Raw genomic sequence first — 18,158 nt, forward strand, 5'->3', positions numbered from 1 at the left:
CAAATGCTAATCTCATTGTGTCACATCTTCCAATATGTTGTACGGGTGTACAACACCTGACCCCTTCGGACCTCTTCTTTGGGGTCAGGCAATGCAATTGAGGAACAAATCCAAGTTCAGATGGAGATATTGTGGTGGGGTTGGGGAGGGGTTGCAAATAAATATAGTCTGAGAATGACTTTAATCATTAACATTTGTCATTTGTGGGTTTTCCTTCTGGATATTTATTTTTAGGAAATACCTATTATATTACCTCCCTTGAAACAGAAATGGTGGCGCCTGCCCCCCAGAGTGGACCATTAACACACACACACATAACTCTAACCTTGATCCATGCAAGTGCCAGAATAGAATCATGTTTTCAGACAATGGTGGATCCTGTTCACTACTGTATCAATGTATTAGACTTTCCATTTTCCTTTCCCCTGCTGATATAATCATTAATTCAATTGTTAAGTGAACTTTCTTCGAATGAGTCATGCAACAAACAGAATTAGTTACATGACTCTAACTCTAGATAGTCAAAGAAATGTCACTGCAGGGAATTTGAAAAATGATAGGTCTATTTAGGCTAATATAACAGACCATGTCTACTCTAACATATTTTTTTAAATGTTTAAAACATTTAGCTATTGCAAGAGGTGAGAATTCACGCTTCAGAAGGAATGAGGAAAAGGACATCCTGTGGAGCCACAACAACAGGAAGAGCTAACACCACCCACATCCAGCGCTGTGACCATGCCTATGCTTATAAGTCCATACTTTTTCTCCTCTACCCAGAGGTAGGCATCTCAGTGGAGGGGATGATGCCACCACAGTAAAATCTGTATATATTGTACTTTACCATCTACTGTATTTGCTCCTGATGAAACACTGTTGGGAGCTTCATACTCAGCGATGCTCTGGGCAATGCTTATTTGCTCTTAAAAATAAGGAGAGTCAAAAGACACATGAACAATTATCACACTGTAATGATGCAGGAGCTCAATGTGAGGCCAATGTGACATGCAGGCAGTAAAGGTTAAACATCTGGCATGTCCTGTCCTTCCGCCAGAGCAGGACTTGGGTCTCCTTTCTGCAGTGCCCAGAGACACATCTCCAGGTCTCAGCACCTAGAGAATTTAGCTTTTTGCCAAGATTTAGTTTAAACCTAGATAGATATTTAAGCTTGATGGAGTAAATTATTATTATTAAAATTATTTATTTATTATGAAAGCATTGACTCTCAACCTGGGGGCCGTAAAATGATTTCAGTGGGTCTCCAGATTATATAAGCAAGAATTTTAAATGTATGCAATAGTCACAAGGAATGATACTCTTCAAATGCAGTGGTAAATCTAGATTCCTCATTATTGGTCTTATATCTAGGCCTTCCCACTTCCTACCAGAAGTGAACACTGACAGAAAGGAGAACATGCTAAATCGACTCTGTAAGCTTCTCTGTTTTATTCTTATTTTAAAGCCTTTGTGCCGGGGGTATGGAAGTGTCATTGAGAATCCTCCTGGATCAGCGTGTGGAAGCGACAGCTGCTGATTGTACTACAGCGGGTCACATGACCACCTCTGATCCTCCCTCCGCTCCGGCTCTAATGCTGCGTACAGCCCACAGAGCAGATTAGAGCAGGCTCACGTTCAGGCAGCACATGAACTCAACACAACAAGCCCAGCACTGAAACCAGAAGAGACCAGCACGAGAGAGTCAGGAGAGCAGCAGGAGCCAGGAGAACAGAGGAACCATGCACTGGTCCTGAGCATCATGAAGCAGGTGACACACTCTCTCTTTACACACACCACAAAACTGTTACTATTTTGTGTAGCAGAGTTCTTTATGGGGTTATTGAATGTGGTCTTGTACCTTAGGTATTGCACTTTATATGAAAACTAATTTAATTGTTTTATATGACAATTGCAAAAAAATCAACTGAGTACAGAGGCAGCACATATTAGAGGTGGGCCCTGCTCAAAATTGTTGGTGCTATATCTAAATATTTTTAGTGTATGCATGTGTTTCAGATTCTTGTTTATATGTTTTATTTCCCATTCAAAATATATGGTATTTTGTTTTGGTGTATTAATTGCTATAGCAACAGTGCTAGATTGTCATCATTCTGTAACCGTGATCAGTTATTGTGGTCAGTTATTTTCCAGCAGTGAGCCAGTGTGTACATATGCGCGTGAAGGGGCTCTCGGTGGCAAAGCTGGTGAATGAGAGGATATCCTGCCACACACTGAAAGGAGGGGGCTGTGGGGGTCTATCACTCTTTAGGGACACAATTCTGCCCATGGATTTATCCTAGTTTAACACACACAGTTTCCATGTTTAACAAAGCTATCTGCAACATTTTGAGGGCCTTTTCCCAATCAAAACATAAAATATTTTGCTTTGAATTGTTAATTGTTATGTCAAGTGTTCTCATTTTTCATCATTCTGAAACCCATGGATCCTTTGCTCTCTTTTCCTATGTCCTTTGCTTCTTTCTTCTTTGACACCATTTCTAGCTAGAAATAGAGACTGAAACTGAACCAGAGGGGATCCCCCATCTGAATATAATATTGTGAAATGACCCACTAACTAAATTAGGTCTGCTGGTAGTGAGAGTATAGAACCAAAGGTAGTGTTCAATAAATCTGCATGATGTGACAAATCAAATAAATTAACATACAGGTTTAATTACATTTGTTCACTATTAACATTTCAAAAAGGACCAGGTTAGGCAAAAAAAACAAAACAAAAAAACAAACCCTGAATGTTCTTATAAAACACATTCCAGTCAGTCTATCAGATAGAGGCACATCATTACATCACAGTATATGCAAACAAGGATCACAAGTTTAAATTTGTCTCTACTGCTTTTCATTTTAGGCAGTGGCAGAAAAATAAACCTTAAAAATAAATATAAAATAGATCTTAGCATTTGACTTAATGTATTTATTTGCAATATGGATTATGGTTTAACAAACTTTGAGAAAATGAGTAGTAATTGTCTATTCTATTATCTTTTGGGCATCTTTTTCTTTAAATCCTGTATTTTGTAGCATAAATATATAATGGACAAATAATAGCAGAAAAGATTGGGAGCTGAAGTTGCATAAAAAACAAACAATAACAAAAACAAATGATACCATATTATTATTTTCCAGGTTTATTGTAAAACTGTTCCATGCTTTTGTTCAATTAAGCAGTATTTAGTTGTAGGGCTGCATGTGCCAAGAACTGCAAAATGGGTTTATGATGTCTGTGCACTAGTTGTCTTTTTCAATTCAGTCTTTGTGTGATATCTTTGTTCTTGGTGTTTTTGTTCTATCTGCATTAATAAAGGAAGATGTAGCGAGCAGTTTAACTCTACAGTGGTCAGTGTATCTGTATGGCACAGCTGCATTAGTGCCATGGCTCTGCTGGTTCTTGTTCTTTTCTTACAGCTAAAGCATTGACTTGTACCCCATTGTGGGAGTTGTGGATCCAATTATACTTTTGTGTTTACTATAAGTCTTGGGCACAGTTTACAAAGAGAGAGGTATTCTGTTTAGTGATTATCTATAAACTAAGGCTGTAGCTGTTTCCTTTAGTCATTTAGTTTATTAATTGGCCAATGGTGGTTTAGATTTTTTATATTTAAAATTTTAGGATTAGGATTATAAAAATTTAATATACACTTAAATTTAGAGGCAAAGACCGGAATTTTAGGAGTGACTGGAAATTGGAAAAATTTGCTTTTTCACAGCGCAAGTTCTGTATTATTTTGAGAACTTTAGTCAGTGCAACTCCACACTCCCTTCTAGCTGAATAATCATTGCACATTTGTAGTCAACTAAGATACACTTTCAAAAGTCACAGTGGCTTTTCAAAATAATGTGAAATCAATATATTTTTGTGAAATTAGGAGTGAGAATGGATTTTGATCATTCAGACTTAAAATGTATCTTTGCAAGCTTTCAGGATTACCCAATCATAGTGAGTATTGTATGACATCATCACATTGTGCCCCATGTGCAGCTCTGGAGAGATGTATGTGCCATTTTCTGCTCTGCTTGTTTGAGCTTTAAATAGGACCGTTTAGCCTTGTCCCAGCTCTGTGTGAGTTTGGGTCTCTGACGCCTGAGCTTTGTGGCACAGGGCTGGGTGCACATGTGGCCAGTTGTGTAACACCCTGGGGATTGTGCTCAACTGTGACAAACACCGCTACATAATCAGAGGTGCCCCATGTCCCCACTCTGTCCACCCTGTTACACTGGTGGCCTGAGAGTAAGTACATCCAAAAACTACACCAAACCTAAAACTCTACAATACCCTTTTTTTTTTTTTTTTTAAACAAAACAGAAACAGAAAAAAATTAGGTTAAGGTATGTATGATTAATGTGTGACTAATGTATGACTATAATCACGATTATTGTCCTTATTCATGGGTGTGCAGTGCGCAGCGAAATAAATAGAAGTGGACGTTTATTCATTCAGTAGTCTTGCTCTATGCAGCGCCCTCTAGTGTCTGATTGTGACTCTGTGGGCCCCAGCAGATTACATGGATTAGACAAATCTCTGTAGTGCCGTAAATAGATAAGGGTGAGTGTGGCCTCCCCCACATGCACACAGCACATGCCCTCTGTAGTGGAGCTGACAGATGTTTGACAGTTTAAGACTTTAAATCCAAAAATCAAAGATTCCACTCCTCACAAACATAACACAACCCCGTTGCCCTGGATATAAGACATAGATCTACATGATAGAACAAAACATTGTGCTGCCACGGCATACACATTTGCATAACATCACGGTTGGTTCAGTTGAAGTGCCCTCTGAGTCTGGACGGAACCAGGCTGACACGGGTCCAAGAATCTGCGTTCATTGTTCATCTTGTCAAAAAAGTTGCCACTGCCCGTGCCCCCTGCTGTGGGATCACAGAAGGATTAATTTATTCTGTAAAGGGCTGGTTAGCCTAATGTGTTCCCCAACACATAATCACTGTCCTGTCCCAAAAACATGCGGGTCATGTGACTATGTCTTTGTTTGGTGCAGTGGCAGCAGTGAAGTGCTGAGCCGTGGATTGTAGTAGCTGAGAATTAACAATGTGCGCGCGCGCAGAGGGAGAAATCATAACAAAGAATTGTGTTTTTGAGCTACTCCACAGGATACTTTATCACAAAATGTTCCATTGCCATTATATGTGTGGGTTTGACAAACAGCGTCGTGACGCGGTGTGATGACTGCGCGCACTGACGCGACACGTCGCGGGGAGGTAAGGACGTTGCAGCGCAGAGCGGTCCGTGTGAACCTTAACAAGAGTGTCAGGACGTCTAGCCTTTGTGACAATGCTCCGGTTCTTTTGAAGGGCTCCGGTGTCTGGTCTACTACTGCGAATCCAATGAGTGGAGATGGAGTTGTTTTTTGTCTTGTTGGGATCCCACCTGTCTCTGAAGTAAGTCCGAGAAGAACGCGCTCACGGGGCAAAATATAAGAGGGGCATGGCATTTGTCATCCACCTTCAACATTTCGGCCAGGTTCATGTGGATTTAGAATAGTCCTACTCATGTTTACACTGAACAAAAACAAACCATAGAACAAGCAATAGATAGTGTATTTTCTTCTGTGGAAATGGATGGTAAAGTGAAATGTGATGTTTGCTTTCGTAAAGAATGAGCTTGTACCTAGACGTATTTTGTTCAGCATACTTATAATACTATTATACCACAATATGCTATGTTTTGTTTTTTTATTCGCTGCAGAAGTACTGTAGTGTTGTGTGAGTGCTGGGAAAGGCGTGCCCTGGAGAGCAGCCCACACAATGATGGTTATACATTCCTCACATCAGGGGAAGAGTTCTTCAGCATCTGGGACCATGGCAGAGTCAGTGCTCTAAGTGCGGTGGCAGAGGGGTGCGGCTGAGTGGGCACTGGGCACTCAGACAATGAGAATTCAGAATGGAATGCATGGACCTCCAAACTGTAGCCCACACGCACTCCTCACAGAGTGTCCATTATGGAGCACTGCTGCCTCCTGCTTGGCTCCTGCTCCTCTCTGATACACCCACTGCTGCTGTGGCTCTGACAGGGTTTTACTTCTGTGTCTCTACAGTGAAGACATGCTTTTTACAGGTGACACTGGTGTTTTGGCTCTTGTGACTAGTGACAAAAGATACATGTTTGTTGTGATACTATAACAGGGCATCTCTTTTCACATCTTCTAACATCAGTTTAATCTAATTGTAAACAGAGACTGGATTAATTTATGTTAGCATGTTACGACACTGTAATGATGGGTTTATTGTTGCAACATTTACTCATTATCATGTCATGGGAAACAGCTTGAACAATGGGCAGTGTATTTTACTTTGAAATTATGAAATCAATTAGGGGGGGTCTTAATGGTTTTGGTTTTACTTAGACCTTGGACATAGTCTACGTTAGTACTGCATCTTATGATAAATTATGATTTTTTTTATTACTCAAGTATATTTGGGCCTCATCTGAAGAGCTGTGGTGTATTGTTATTGCTTTTTTTTCATTCTTCTATGTTGTTGGCAGCTCAAGCTCATCTTTGCCAAAAGTAGATCTGGACTCATTTCTGTTTGTCAGAGCGTAGCAGAATACACTGAGGCTGTGCATATTTTTAGCTCCATCTTCACAGCTGACTAAAAATAGGTCGTTCTCTCCATTCCCTCAGCATCAGCATATGTTCTCTCAAACTGTCACATCTGATGATAAATGGTTTTAAATAGTTTGATTTTATGTAACAATTATGTTGTGAGCATGATGAGCAATGATAATAAGAATAATTGCATGGAGATGTATGGAGATGTTTGAGGAAGAAGGCCTAGAATTACTGAGATCTGTTTTTTAATGAAAATGTAATTAAGTAAAGACCCCACATCACCGGAATAATGAAGAGTTGATTCAGTTAATTCGAATGCTGTTTGATGACATGGAAGCTGTTATGCACACAGTGGTCATGTGGTGGCCCTGAGCAGAGGCACTGAGAGGAGGAAGAATCAGGGCAGAAGAGATGTGAGTCAGTGTGCTTATTTTTACCCCAACACAACATCTATGCCCTCGTACACTCAGTCAGAATTTGTACAGCAGTAGAGAATCACAGTAGTGTTTTTTTTTTGTGCTTCTGTGTTGAGCAAAGTGTTTTTGTTATTTTCTTTATTTTCTGTATACTGATGAACCAAGACCTTATAGATGTTTAGTGCGATAGAGTCAGGAATGTTCCTCAGCTGTGGCATTTGGCTGAGTGTAAATGGAGGTGACAGGCGCTGCTCTGGAGAGAACAGGACAGAGTGAGCGCTGGAACAAACAGAGAGGGAGATGTCACCCATGGGAGAAGGAGCATGCTCTGGAACATTACCAACGAAGCATCAAGATGGTCTTCTCCTGCAGTCCACCCACAGCACAGATAACAGCATCATCCACGGCCAGCGCCACTGACTCGTGACAAAGGTGAAGACTCAACATACTCAGTGGAGTGTATTGTGGACACAAAGAACTCAACATTCGCTGGTCTGGAAAAATCATGGCTGAAAGACTGATTTCCTGTTGCATAACTACATGGATTTCTCAGGACTGCTGTGGAACAATTCAGCAAAACCCAGCAATGTTTTGACATGTTTTCCTTGAAGAGCAATCAGAAAATACATGAACAGTGAAGGCACTTTCTTTACTTTATGTCCAGTCATGTCTGGTCTTCCTGACAGAACCAATTCACAAACAGAAGATGATGTCCTCAACCTTGTGTGGATAAGGAGCTGGTGTTTTTATATGAGTTGTTTTGTAACTCCAGGATCAGTTGGATATTAGCTGTTAGCCATAACCATAAAGGATGGTGTTCACTTGTCCAGATGCATGTGAAAGTGTCTGGACTGGTATGTGAGTGCGTAGACTGTACTGATACTTGTGAGTATGCTGGAGGGAGACCTGGCCCCGGTTTCTATGGGACCACAGTGGAGCTTCCAGTGTTCTGTGGGAGTGGACTGTAGTGATGTAGAACCACGCTGCATTTGGCTGGCTGCTCTGAGCGCCTCACCAAGTTTTGAGCCCACTCCTCCAAAGTCACGTCAACTACAGGGGTCTCGCAGGCTCCTGCACCATCACATGACAGGGGTGAGTTAGGGCTACAAAGAATTACTCTATTCTGACACATTTTTTTGCTTGAATCATAGAATAGTATAATTAATGTTTACATCAAATTTACACCACCTGAAAAATAGTGGGTCTCTAGTATTATGAATGGTGCAGCTCTCATATCTTCTTTGCTTTGCATGTTCGGTCTTTTTGGACCTGGGTCTCAGGTCCCACATTTTGATCTCTATCTGTGATTTAATTATAATATATTGTCTTTTTTGAGTAGAGGTATGAATACTGGTCTTGTTAGACGAGGAAGAAAATTCTTCATCTGGTAAAACCTTGTTTTAACCATTATACATCGGTGTCTAAATAAAAGCACTGGAGCTTTGAGCCTGATGGAGGGTGCCGGTGTGTGTGCCTTTTATAGTGGCACTTCAGCACTTATTTGTTTTTCTGAGTGCACTACACATTACTAAGGTCCAGAGTGAACTAGAAACCTAAGCTCTTAAAACTACCCTTCAAGCTGTCTTTAATGGGCAGGGCCCTACACTTCCTATGTGCACAAACAGACTTCCTGTTATTTCGCCTATGCATAGATTTGAGTGTGCATTGTTTAATATACAGCTCAGTACTAGATCTTTGCTTGGGTTCAGCTCAGCATTTCCTGCACTCACTGACCTGCCGAAGTTTCACTCAAACCAGTACATGCTTGATTATAATACTGATTATGAGGCCTGATTCCTGTTGTTATTAATAGGTATCATATTTATAACTCATTATGCATCAACAAATGAATAGTTTCAGACAATGCTCTTTAGAGAGGAACTGAGTCAAATGTATGGCATTGATGGTATTCTGTTGCATCGGGCCTACACCCATTTCCTTTTTTTTCTTTTTTTTTTTTTTTTCTTCTCCTACTTTTGTTTGAACACAGGTTAAGGGGGAGAGGGATGGCATTACATTGTCCAATAAGAACCGACGGCGCCCCCTGTCTTCAGGTGAGGTAGAGGGGTTTTCATGGCGGGGACCCAGGACCATTGTGCTCCAGAAAAACTCCCAGGGCTTTGGCTTCACTCTTCGCCATTTTATTGTCTATCCACCAGAGTCATCTCTCCACTCTCTCAAGGTACATTGTCCAGTCTTATAATGGTTAAAAAAATTACAACAAAATTACCACCAAATTAAGAACATCATCACAGGTTATTTGGCAGTTCATAACATTCTATAGACCAATGTTACAGATTAATGAATGAATATTTTTAAATGCAGATTTTTATTGTGAAGCAGCGAGTTATTGGGTCTAATAAATTAAAGAAATAATCAGGATTTGAATGTACTATTTGGGAACTTTCTGGCAAAATAAAGCGTAATCAATAGGGAAATCAGGCCCTTGCTGCCCATCTGGAAGTATGATATAACCACATTCTCTAGAGACTTTGATAAAAATTGCTCTATAAATGAATGAGCATTAAGTAATTAGTGTTGAGGTATGTGAGGCAATGAAGCATGCTAGGAGATTCATGAAGAGGAGCTTAATGCTTAAACTTTTGACTTTCTTTGTAAACCATTGTCTAATATATCTTGGTTTTAATATAATGCAGATTATTGCTCTGAGATATATGTAACATTGACATCTAGTTGTCTATTTGTCTGGACAGGACAAAGAGAACGGGAACACACCAGTGAAAGGTGACGGTTTCTGCTCATACTGAATAAATGAGGATGAATGAATGTTTAAATACTAATCATTAGGACATTTTGTAGGATGTGTGCACTCACGTCTGGAGCCTATGGACACCATCTTTGTGAAAAGTGTTCGGGAGAATGGTCCAGCTCAGATGGCAGGACTATGCACAGGTAAAAGACTAAAGCAGCGCTAGACTGTACTCTTAAAAGAAATGTATAATTTATGTATAATATTTTTGTGCTTTTTAGGGGACCGCCTGGTTAAAGTCAATGGAGAGAGCATTTTGGGCAAAACGTACTCTCAAGTCATTGCACTCATCCAGAACAGGTACATTCAAACCACATTTAAAATAAATTATATAAGAGTATAAAAAAAAATACTGCATGGGCAGCCCATAGGACCATAGTTCTATGGCTTTGGGGGTGCACTAACAGAAGCTGTGTTTTTCTGTTGCAGTGACAGTGTGCTGGAGCTGTCCATTGTGCCCAAAGACCAAGACATTCTACAGCTGGTAAGTTTGAGGATTTGAGCAATGCACATGCAACACACAAAATGGTTGCCATGCTATCCCTCTTAATATTAATTTAATCACGTAGTGTTACTATTTAATTGAATACACATACAGTACTATTTACCATCTCTCTGTAGGCTTGCTCCCAGGACCCCTATCTCAGGAGAAATCATCCCCACAGTGGAGAGGCACACATTCCGCCAGGACCCTCAGCTCTCTGTGACTCCTGCTCCAGACCCCGCCCCCTCAGCACACTGGACAACTGCCCCTGTCGAGCTGCCTTCTCTCCCCTGGACAACTCAGACACTGGTCAGGACTATGTGCCAAGCACAAACAAGATCCGTTCTTCCTCAGCTCTCAATGCTTTGGAGTTTCACTTTGCAAACCACCATGCCGCCATTGCCTCGGCGACACTCCCACCCCCTCGTAAAAGTAGTCTGGCTGCCTCTACCCGGGCCGAGGCCCTGTGCCGACAGGCCCTGTCTGAATGGTACTACAGCCAGGCTCAGGCTGCAGAGCACTTGTCCCCCCGCAGCCGCGGAGTGTCCCAGGACCGGCTGGCCGGGCTGGGCATAGCACTGGGAGTGGACTCCAGCTTTGGTGAGCCACACCACACAGACAGCTTGCAGCACCATCGGCATGTGGCTACAGCCACATTTCAAGACTCCTATAGACTGGGAGGTGGTAGAGATGTTCCTGATACAAGAAGTAGAGCATGCTCCCAAAACCTATTAGCTGCCTACGCAGATTATGAGCACAACTATGGTCGCTCTGTAGAAACACTGAAACAAGCCTCCACATTTTTATCATCACACAGCCAGCACCCTCAGCACAAAGATCCTGAGTCCCAGAGAGAACTGTCCACCTCTGCGCCGCCTACAGGCCGACAGGGGCGTCAGCAGGTAGCAGAACCCCAGGCTCCACGCAGTATAAGTGATGTTGGCTACAGTAGCTATAGCCCATCCTTCAGCAGAAAGAGCACTTACCTGCTCCAACATGCTCACACTTTCAGAGAAGACAGCCACAGTACAGCCGAGCTGAGTCCCTGTGACAGTGAGGGGCCCCAGAAGCCGCTCTCCTCCCCTGCCCTGTCTCCTGCAGAGGAGGGGACAACACCCTTAAAGCAGGAAGTCATCCTGAGAAAGAAGCCTTCAGCTGCTAACAGCAGGGCAAATGGCAGTTTGGCACAGCAAGCCTTCGAATCACTGTCCTCCATCCCTTTCATAGGTAAGGCTCCTCTGCACCCAGTACAGTACTTTCATACTTTCAACCTTTGGTCCGGACTTTGGGGCTTTCCTTTTTGTGCACTGTGGAGCATCCTCACTTCTCATAGATTGTCATTGTTTCTATGTTTATATGATGTCCTATTCCCTTTAAGTTAAATGGTCACCTATCACTTTTAGGGCTTGTTAATTTAATATCTATCTAAACATGTCCCGTTTTCATGTTGTTCTTTGTGGAACCCAGCCAGTATGAAGAATCGCCGCTCGTCATACTTGCTGGCGGTCACCACAGAAAGATCCAAATCCTGCGATGAAGGGCTCAACATTTTCAAAGATGAAGGCCGAGTTTTCTCGTAAGACACCTGTACAATATTTAGCTGTGAAATTACATTTTGTCTAACAAACAATACTGTGCTTCTTTTTAGAAAACTTCCAAAAAGAGTGAAAAGCTTCTTCCTGGATGGGGTGAGTGTAAACAATTTGCCTAAATGGTTTTAGTGAATTGACTGAGTGTGTTAAAACTGTGCCTGTGTAGTCTCTGGACAGTCTGCGTGCCCAGGAAGAAGCCCGCTCCAAACGCCATTCCACCTCTGAGCTTGGCACTACTGTGGTCAGCGATGTCCGCAAAGAGGGCTGGCTGCACTGCAAACAGGTGCTCAGTGAGAAGGGCAAGGTACGACTGTGTCACTATGGAAAGCTTTTTACCAGTACAAAGTATATAATTTTACATAAGCTTAAATGTCCCCTGTTGATTTTGCTTTTGCAGAAGTTAGGGGGTGGCATTCGGCCATGGAAGCGTGTTTTTTCAGTGCTACGTTCACACTCACTGTTCCTCTATAAAGATAAGAGGGAGGCAGTTCTTCACGGGGCAGGAGCTGTTCCAGGGCAAGAAGACCATTGTCCTATCAGTGTCCGTGGCTGCCTCATTGACATCGCCTACAGCGAGACCAAACGCAAACACGTGCTGCGCCTCACCACTCAAGACTTCTGTGAATACCTTCTGCAGGCAGAGAGCCGTGAGGACATGCTCAGCTGGATTAAAGCCATCCGAGACCACAGCAAGAGTGAGAGTGAGGTGAGGGTTTATGTAATTTATATGGAGAGTATTGGCTAATAAGAAACTCTAAATCTTTGGTCATTTCTGTGTTGTAGGATATTGGATTCTCCAGACAAGCTTTGATTAATAAGAAGCTGAATGACTACAGAAAACACAGGTCAGTCTATGGCAAAGAAGCAGGCCTCTAGAATGGATATACAATTTATATTGTAAGATCATCATAGAATTGTTGGAAAAGAAAAGTTCATTTACACTTGAGTGTCTGTAACAGTTTGTGTTTTGTATCTGTGTAAATAGTCCCATAGAATTTTCAAAAAACATTTCCAGATTTATTATGAAACTTTTACTGTGGATCTGTCCTCAACCGTTTACTATGTTCAGATGACAGTTTCACGTTGTCAGTGTGACAACCAGATGTAATTACTGTGGTTTTTGAATGAGTTGGGCCAATGTGTACTTGTGTGTGCAGTCTGACAGGTCACAGGCAAGACTCCTCTCCCAAAAGCCATCGGATTGTGCCGCCTTCACTTCTTTCCAAGACAGACAACAAATCAGGTAAGAGTGTGGTGAGCATCGATCAGGAGGTGGGACCCTAGGCCATGTGAGGATGGGGGGGCCTCTAGATCAAGTGGGGGTGTTTTTTGTGGCAGAGTCCCCATCCCACTGAGTTCTGGTCACTTCTCTGTGTTGCAGATGACAACAAGACCCCATGGGCCATCAATCTCATGAAAAGAAGCAAGAAGAGCAATAATCCCAAGGCTTTTGGAGTGCGACTAGAGGACTGCCAACCTGCCATCAACCATAAAGTGAGCACTCAGCATAAAAATACATACAACTACTGTATATCTTACACTGTTGTTTGTATGTAAAGTCATGTAGTTTATATTATGCAAGTGAAAAAAAATTGAAAATGGACAATGTAAAAAGTAGTGATGCACCAATCCGATAATGGCTTCAGATATTGATGCCAATATAGAAAGCTTTGCAGGATTGGATACTGGCTTTTAAAAAGCGGTTCAGCTAATATCGTGGTTTAACATATAAATTCATGTATTAAGACTACTGGTCATAGTTGGCCCAGAAAGTCTCATAGTGATTGAACTTTAAAAAAAAAAAAGCTGTTCTGTAGTTACTTCAGAGATAAATAACAGCTAGATTTGGAGCAGCTTTGTCTTATTTTATGTTTGTTTAGAGGATATAAATGTTGTTTTCAGTCTCTGCACTGGTATCTGTTATTATCAGGTATCCACAGATACTTAAATCTATTGGTATTGGAACTGAAAAAGCTGCATCGGTACATCCTCAGTAAAAAGGGTCCTGTGTTGCTCAATGAACCAACTACGCTCATATTACTTACTTATCTGTTTCTGTATTTGACCTTTAAATTAAAATCCTCTTTTCCCCTATTTTTCCAACAGTTTGTGCCTCTAATTGTGGAGATGTGTTGTGGTGTGGTGGAGGGCACGGGTCTAGAATACACTGGCATCTACAGAGTCCCAGGAAACAATGCGCTGGTGTCCAGTCTGCAGGAGCACCTCAACAAAGGGCTTGATATCAACACAGGAGATGAGGTATGGACATTTTCTCACAAGACAGAACTAACAGACCAGTAGAAAAAGATAACAATATTAGACGCAGTTCTGCAATGTGGGATTCTTTCTCCATAAATACTAACACAGTCATATCGCAGCCCATTCAAAAACTGTAGAATATCTGTTGCGGCTGTAGCAACAGTGCATATGCTTTCCCTTGGTAAAGGCTGTATAGAAAACTAGTGGAATAAAAACACATTTGTGACCATAATCTGTCCTGCCTTTTGTTTTAGAGGTTCCAGGACCTGAACGTCATCAGTAGTCTGCTAAAATCATTTTTCAGGAAACTTCCAGAGCCACTGTTTACGGATGGTAGGTGCAGAACTAACTATATGCAAATGCAGACACACATGAATGCTTCAATATTTTATCATTGTTTTTGTGCATAGATAAGTACAGTTCCTTCATTGAAGCCAATCGGATAGAAGACACAGACAGCAGACTCAAAACTATGAAGAAACTGGTCAGTGTAATGTACAACCCTAACCCCCAATCCTTATTTTATTTTTTCTCTCTGTTTATTTATTTGATTTAAACCAAATACTTTTTGTTGTAGATCCACAGTCTCCCAGATCACTACTTTCACACGCTCAAGTTCTTGGTGGAACACCTCAGAAGAGTGGCTGATTACTCAGAAAAGAATAAGGTACAGGTTCAAAGGCCACTCACTAGTTGGGGAGTGGATAACCTGTGTGAATAGTTTACAAGTATCTGCTTGAGATCATGTTAAGGGTGTGAAGGCAATAAAGGCAAAAAGGCACAAAAATACACTTTATAATTGCACTTTATATTACATGTCTTAAACACTAAGTGGAATAGATTCTGTGTGATTCTGTTCAAGAGTCCAAAACTCATGTTTTGTGTGACAATTTTTCAGATGGAGCCCCGGAACCTGGCCCTGGTGTTTGGACCCACTCTGGTCAGAACATCTGAGGACAACATGATGGACATGGTGACGCACATGCCTGACCGCTACAAGATCATAGAGACTCTGATCCTGCATGTAAGAAACTGTCTCTGTGCAAAAACACTAAATCTTGCTACACATTTACTCTAGAGACATGCTAAATCCAAAAGCAGCATTGAATATCTTTTTGATTTTGATCGGAGTTCATAATAACAGATGTTGACACTTTGATGAGGTTAAAACAGATCCAGCCTGTTAAAATGTTGTTTGTGTTTCAGTGTGACTGGTTCTTCTCAGACGGACCTCTGGACAAAGAAGACAAGGTAAATGTGGCAAGTCCAGACCTTTATTTCTCTTTGGGTTCATGACATCTCACACTTCTTTTGTTTGTGAAGGCCCCTGATCATGAGAGCGACTCTTCTCCAGTGCCCAACATCGACCACCTACTGTGTAACATCGGCCGCACAGGGGGGCCCGGAGACTGCCCAGGTGAGAGTCTGCCCTACACACCCTCTGCTCTGTGACCAGCACAGACACAGAGCCACAGTCAGCTCTTTTACAATAGGCTGTGTTCAGAGGAATGATATAGTTGTGTATCTTTAATGGTTTGTGTCCTTTTCTGTGCGCTGCAGCTGAAAAAGTGGAGGCACCACTGCGGTAGGACCTCTGTGTTTGTGACTCTGTGCCCCCACCTGATTGTTTTTACATTGTCGTCCTGTCCTGAAGTCAATTGTGAATTTTGACCATTTTATCCAATGGGTGTAATATTATTGATAGACATGGAAAGCCTTGATTGCAGATTACCTTTTAAGTCAGTTATGTCATCTTTAGTTTGAACATTTGTTCTTGTATTTTAATTTTGGAGGGAAAATGAAAGGTGATAAATGAGTAGTGGAGAATGAACAATACAATTTCAGTATATTTTGGAGGTTTAGATCTCGAATCACTGACACCACTTCTTCCTGATTGGAGGGACATTTTGAGGCCCTCTTTTTATTTAAAATATGTATTTTGCATTAGTGTCTATCAATAGTTTACCATAACAACCTGTGCTGTGAGTGATACTGGCATTGAATAGTCTCTTGAATCTAATATGTTTGTATCTTTCTTCTAGATTCCACCATCGATTCACTTAAACTAAAGGTAATCTAAACTTTGCTGCAACTCAGCAGAACATATAGAAAAGTTGTGTAATACAAACACATGTTTTACAGATTTCTTTGAGCCCTAAGAAGGACCCAAATGCCAAGGAATTAATCTCCTCTGTAACCCGCAAACGCAAGATATCACCTGACCGTCTTCCAGGAACCAGCTCAGAGGAAAACCTGGAGCATGAGCCAGTCAAATCCAGCAACTTGAGGAGACAGAATGCAGAAGACAGAGACAGCATTGAATCAGAGAGTGAGGTCCCAAAGGAGGGTCAGACCTTACAGGAGGGTCAAACCTTACAGGAGGGTCAAACCTTACAGGAGGGTCAAACCTTACAGGAGGGTCAAACCTTGCAGGAGGGCACGGATTTGGAGAAGGTTTCCAGCAAAGAAGAGGTGGAAAGAGAAGTCAAAGTAAAGTTTGAAATGCCTGACAGACCACAGCTGGAGGCACTGACAATGCCCAGGCCGCTGAGGCAGAGTGTGGGTATGAGAAGGGGGCGCAGGCTTCTGCGTCCTCACAGTTTCCATCTCCTCCAGCCTCCACCTGAGGCTCTTGTCCCACTGCACACATACACTTCCAGATCAGGGAGCCCAGCCTGGGTATCTCTCTCCAGGCTCCCTCCTGCTCACACCTCTAGTTTCTATGGGACCCAGTCGGGCAACTGGACTCCAGCAGTTCCACTGCGTTGTAAGAAAAGCTTCACTGCTCGAACCAGGGCTTTGTCCATGACCCTTGAACTAGAGGACAGAGCCAGAGGTTGGAGAACAGACAAGGTGGAGGTCATACGGGTCAATGAGAGTGGAGTTCCACAGGGATCTGCTATAGCAACAGTGTCTTATCAGCAGGGCCCTCCAGTCTCCTGGGTGGTTGTTGGGACTTGTCCCTGGTCAGAACCCAGCCTCTCGAGGTCCTCAGTGGTTCTTAGAAGACTAACAAAACCACAGGTGCAGAACCGGGGATGGCGGCGCCACACAGTGGTGGTATGAAATGTTGCAACGCAACACACCAAGATTTTAATCCAAGTTTAAACTACAACAGCCAATTTTAACTTTAAAATGATCTATTTTACATATTCCAGTCAGTGACCAGGTTAGCCACAGAACACAGTCATACACCAACCTGTGTACTCTTGTATAGTGGCAAACACTAAAGTAGAGAAGAGCCCCTCCACTCTGGTCAGTGTGGGGGCCCAGAAGAGTCCAGGTCTGGGAGCTTCTAATATACTGTTCATAGAGGGTGATGGGATGAGAGGAAGATGGTTAGTGGAAGCATGTTGTCAAGATCCTCTGATCCTCTGTTGACCTGTGAGTTTGTAACATTTGACTAGTTATATGCTCACATAGGCCAATTACAGCATTACATTTAAGTGACTCTTAAATTAAGGAAACATTGTAAAAGATGTTTTACATGACTATGCATAATTGTTTTGGCTTCTCAGAGTAACAGATTCAGTATCTTTAGTTGACCTACTTTTCCAACATCTTTCCAAAATGTCTGTCAATACTTCAAGCTATGACCATGGCCAAGACTAACTAAATCTATGCAGGCTGTCAGGCTCATCAGTGTGTCGCTGCCCACAGTAGCTTTCTCCTCTGCCTTGGACGTAACCCTCAAATCATCCCAATGGAGTTAACCTAAAGCCTTCTGCCCAAAGGTTGTGGCAAGTAACCGTGATGTACTAAATATCTGGGACAGTAAGGACACGAGGCAGCTATGTGAAGTCATGCCAAATCAGTTTTCTATCCTTTGTACAATCACTGTGCATTGCCAATGCAAGCCCCAGTGACCAGTGCTCCTTCCATGTGTTGAACTGTCTGAATATTGTGCCCTGTGCGTGGGCATGTTTTGTAACCCTTGTACAAAGCCTTGAGAAATTAACCTATTGTACTATGTAAATGTTATACATGTATATAAATATTAAATTATTATCTTTGTCTTTTTCAAATTATTTTTGTTGTGATTGATCTTTTAAGT

General features: G+C 42.0%; 1 protein-coding gene across 2 annotated transcripts; it reads left to right on the forward strand.

The window, feature by feature from the left end:
• Nucleotides 1-1,630: 1,630 nt before the first annotated feature.
• Nucleotides 1,631-18,132, forward strand: arhgap23b (Rho GTPase activating protein 23b). Of its 2 annotated transcripts, none has more exons than XM_055150129.1 (23): nt 1,631-1,765; nt 8,990-9,181; nt 9,714-9,744; nt 9,820-9,912; nt 9,991-10,069; nt 10,199-10,253; nt 10,391-11,480; nt 11,721-11,829; nt 11,902-11,941; nt 12,012-12,149; nt 12,243-12,551; nt 12,629-12,690; nt 13,003-13,088; nt 13,227-13,339; nt 13,952-14,104; nt 14,359-14,437; nt 14,515-14,588; nt 14,682-14,771; nt 15,003-15,128; nt 15,311-15,355; nt 15,428-15,521; nt 16,147-16,175; nt 16,247-18,132. In XM_055150129.1, the coding sequence occupies exons 1-23, from the start codon at nt 1,757-1,759 to the stop codon at nt 17,168-17,170; spliced, it is 4,020 nt and encodes a 1,339-aa protein (XP_055006104.1). In that variant the 5' UTR covers nt 1,631-1,756; the 3' UTR covers nt 17,171-18,132. The 2 variants fall into 2 exon arrangements, with proteins under 2 accessions (XP_055006104.1, XP_055006105.1); XM_055150130.1 differs by having other exon boundaries at nt 12,246-12,551.
• Nucleotides 18,133-18,158: the final 26 nt, after the last annotated feature.

This window comes from Boleophthalmus pectinirostris, unplaced genomic scaffold (genome assembly GCF_026225935.1).
Source record: "Boleophthalmus pectinirostris isolate CB_2022bp ecotype Guang Dong unplaced genomic scaffold, ASM2622593v1 HiC_scaffold_14, whole genome shotgun sequence".
NCBI lineage: Eukaryota > Metazoa > Chordata > Actinopteri > Gobiiformes > Gobiidae > Boleophthalmus > Boleophthalmus pectinirostris.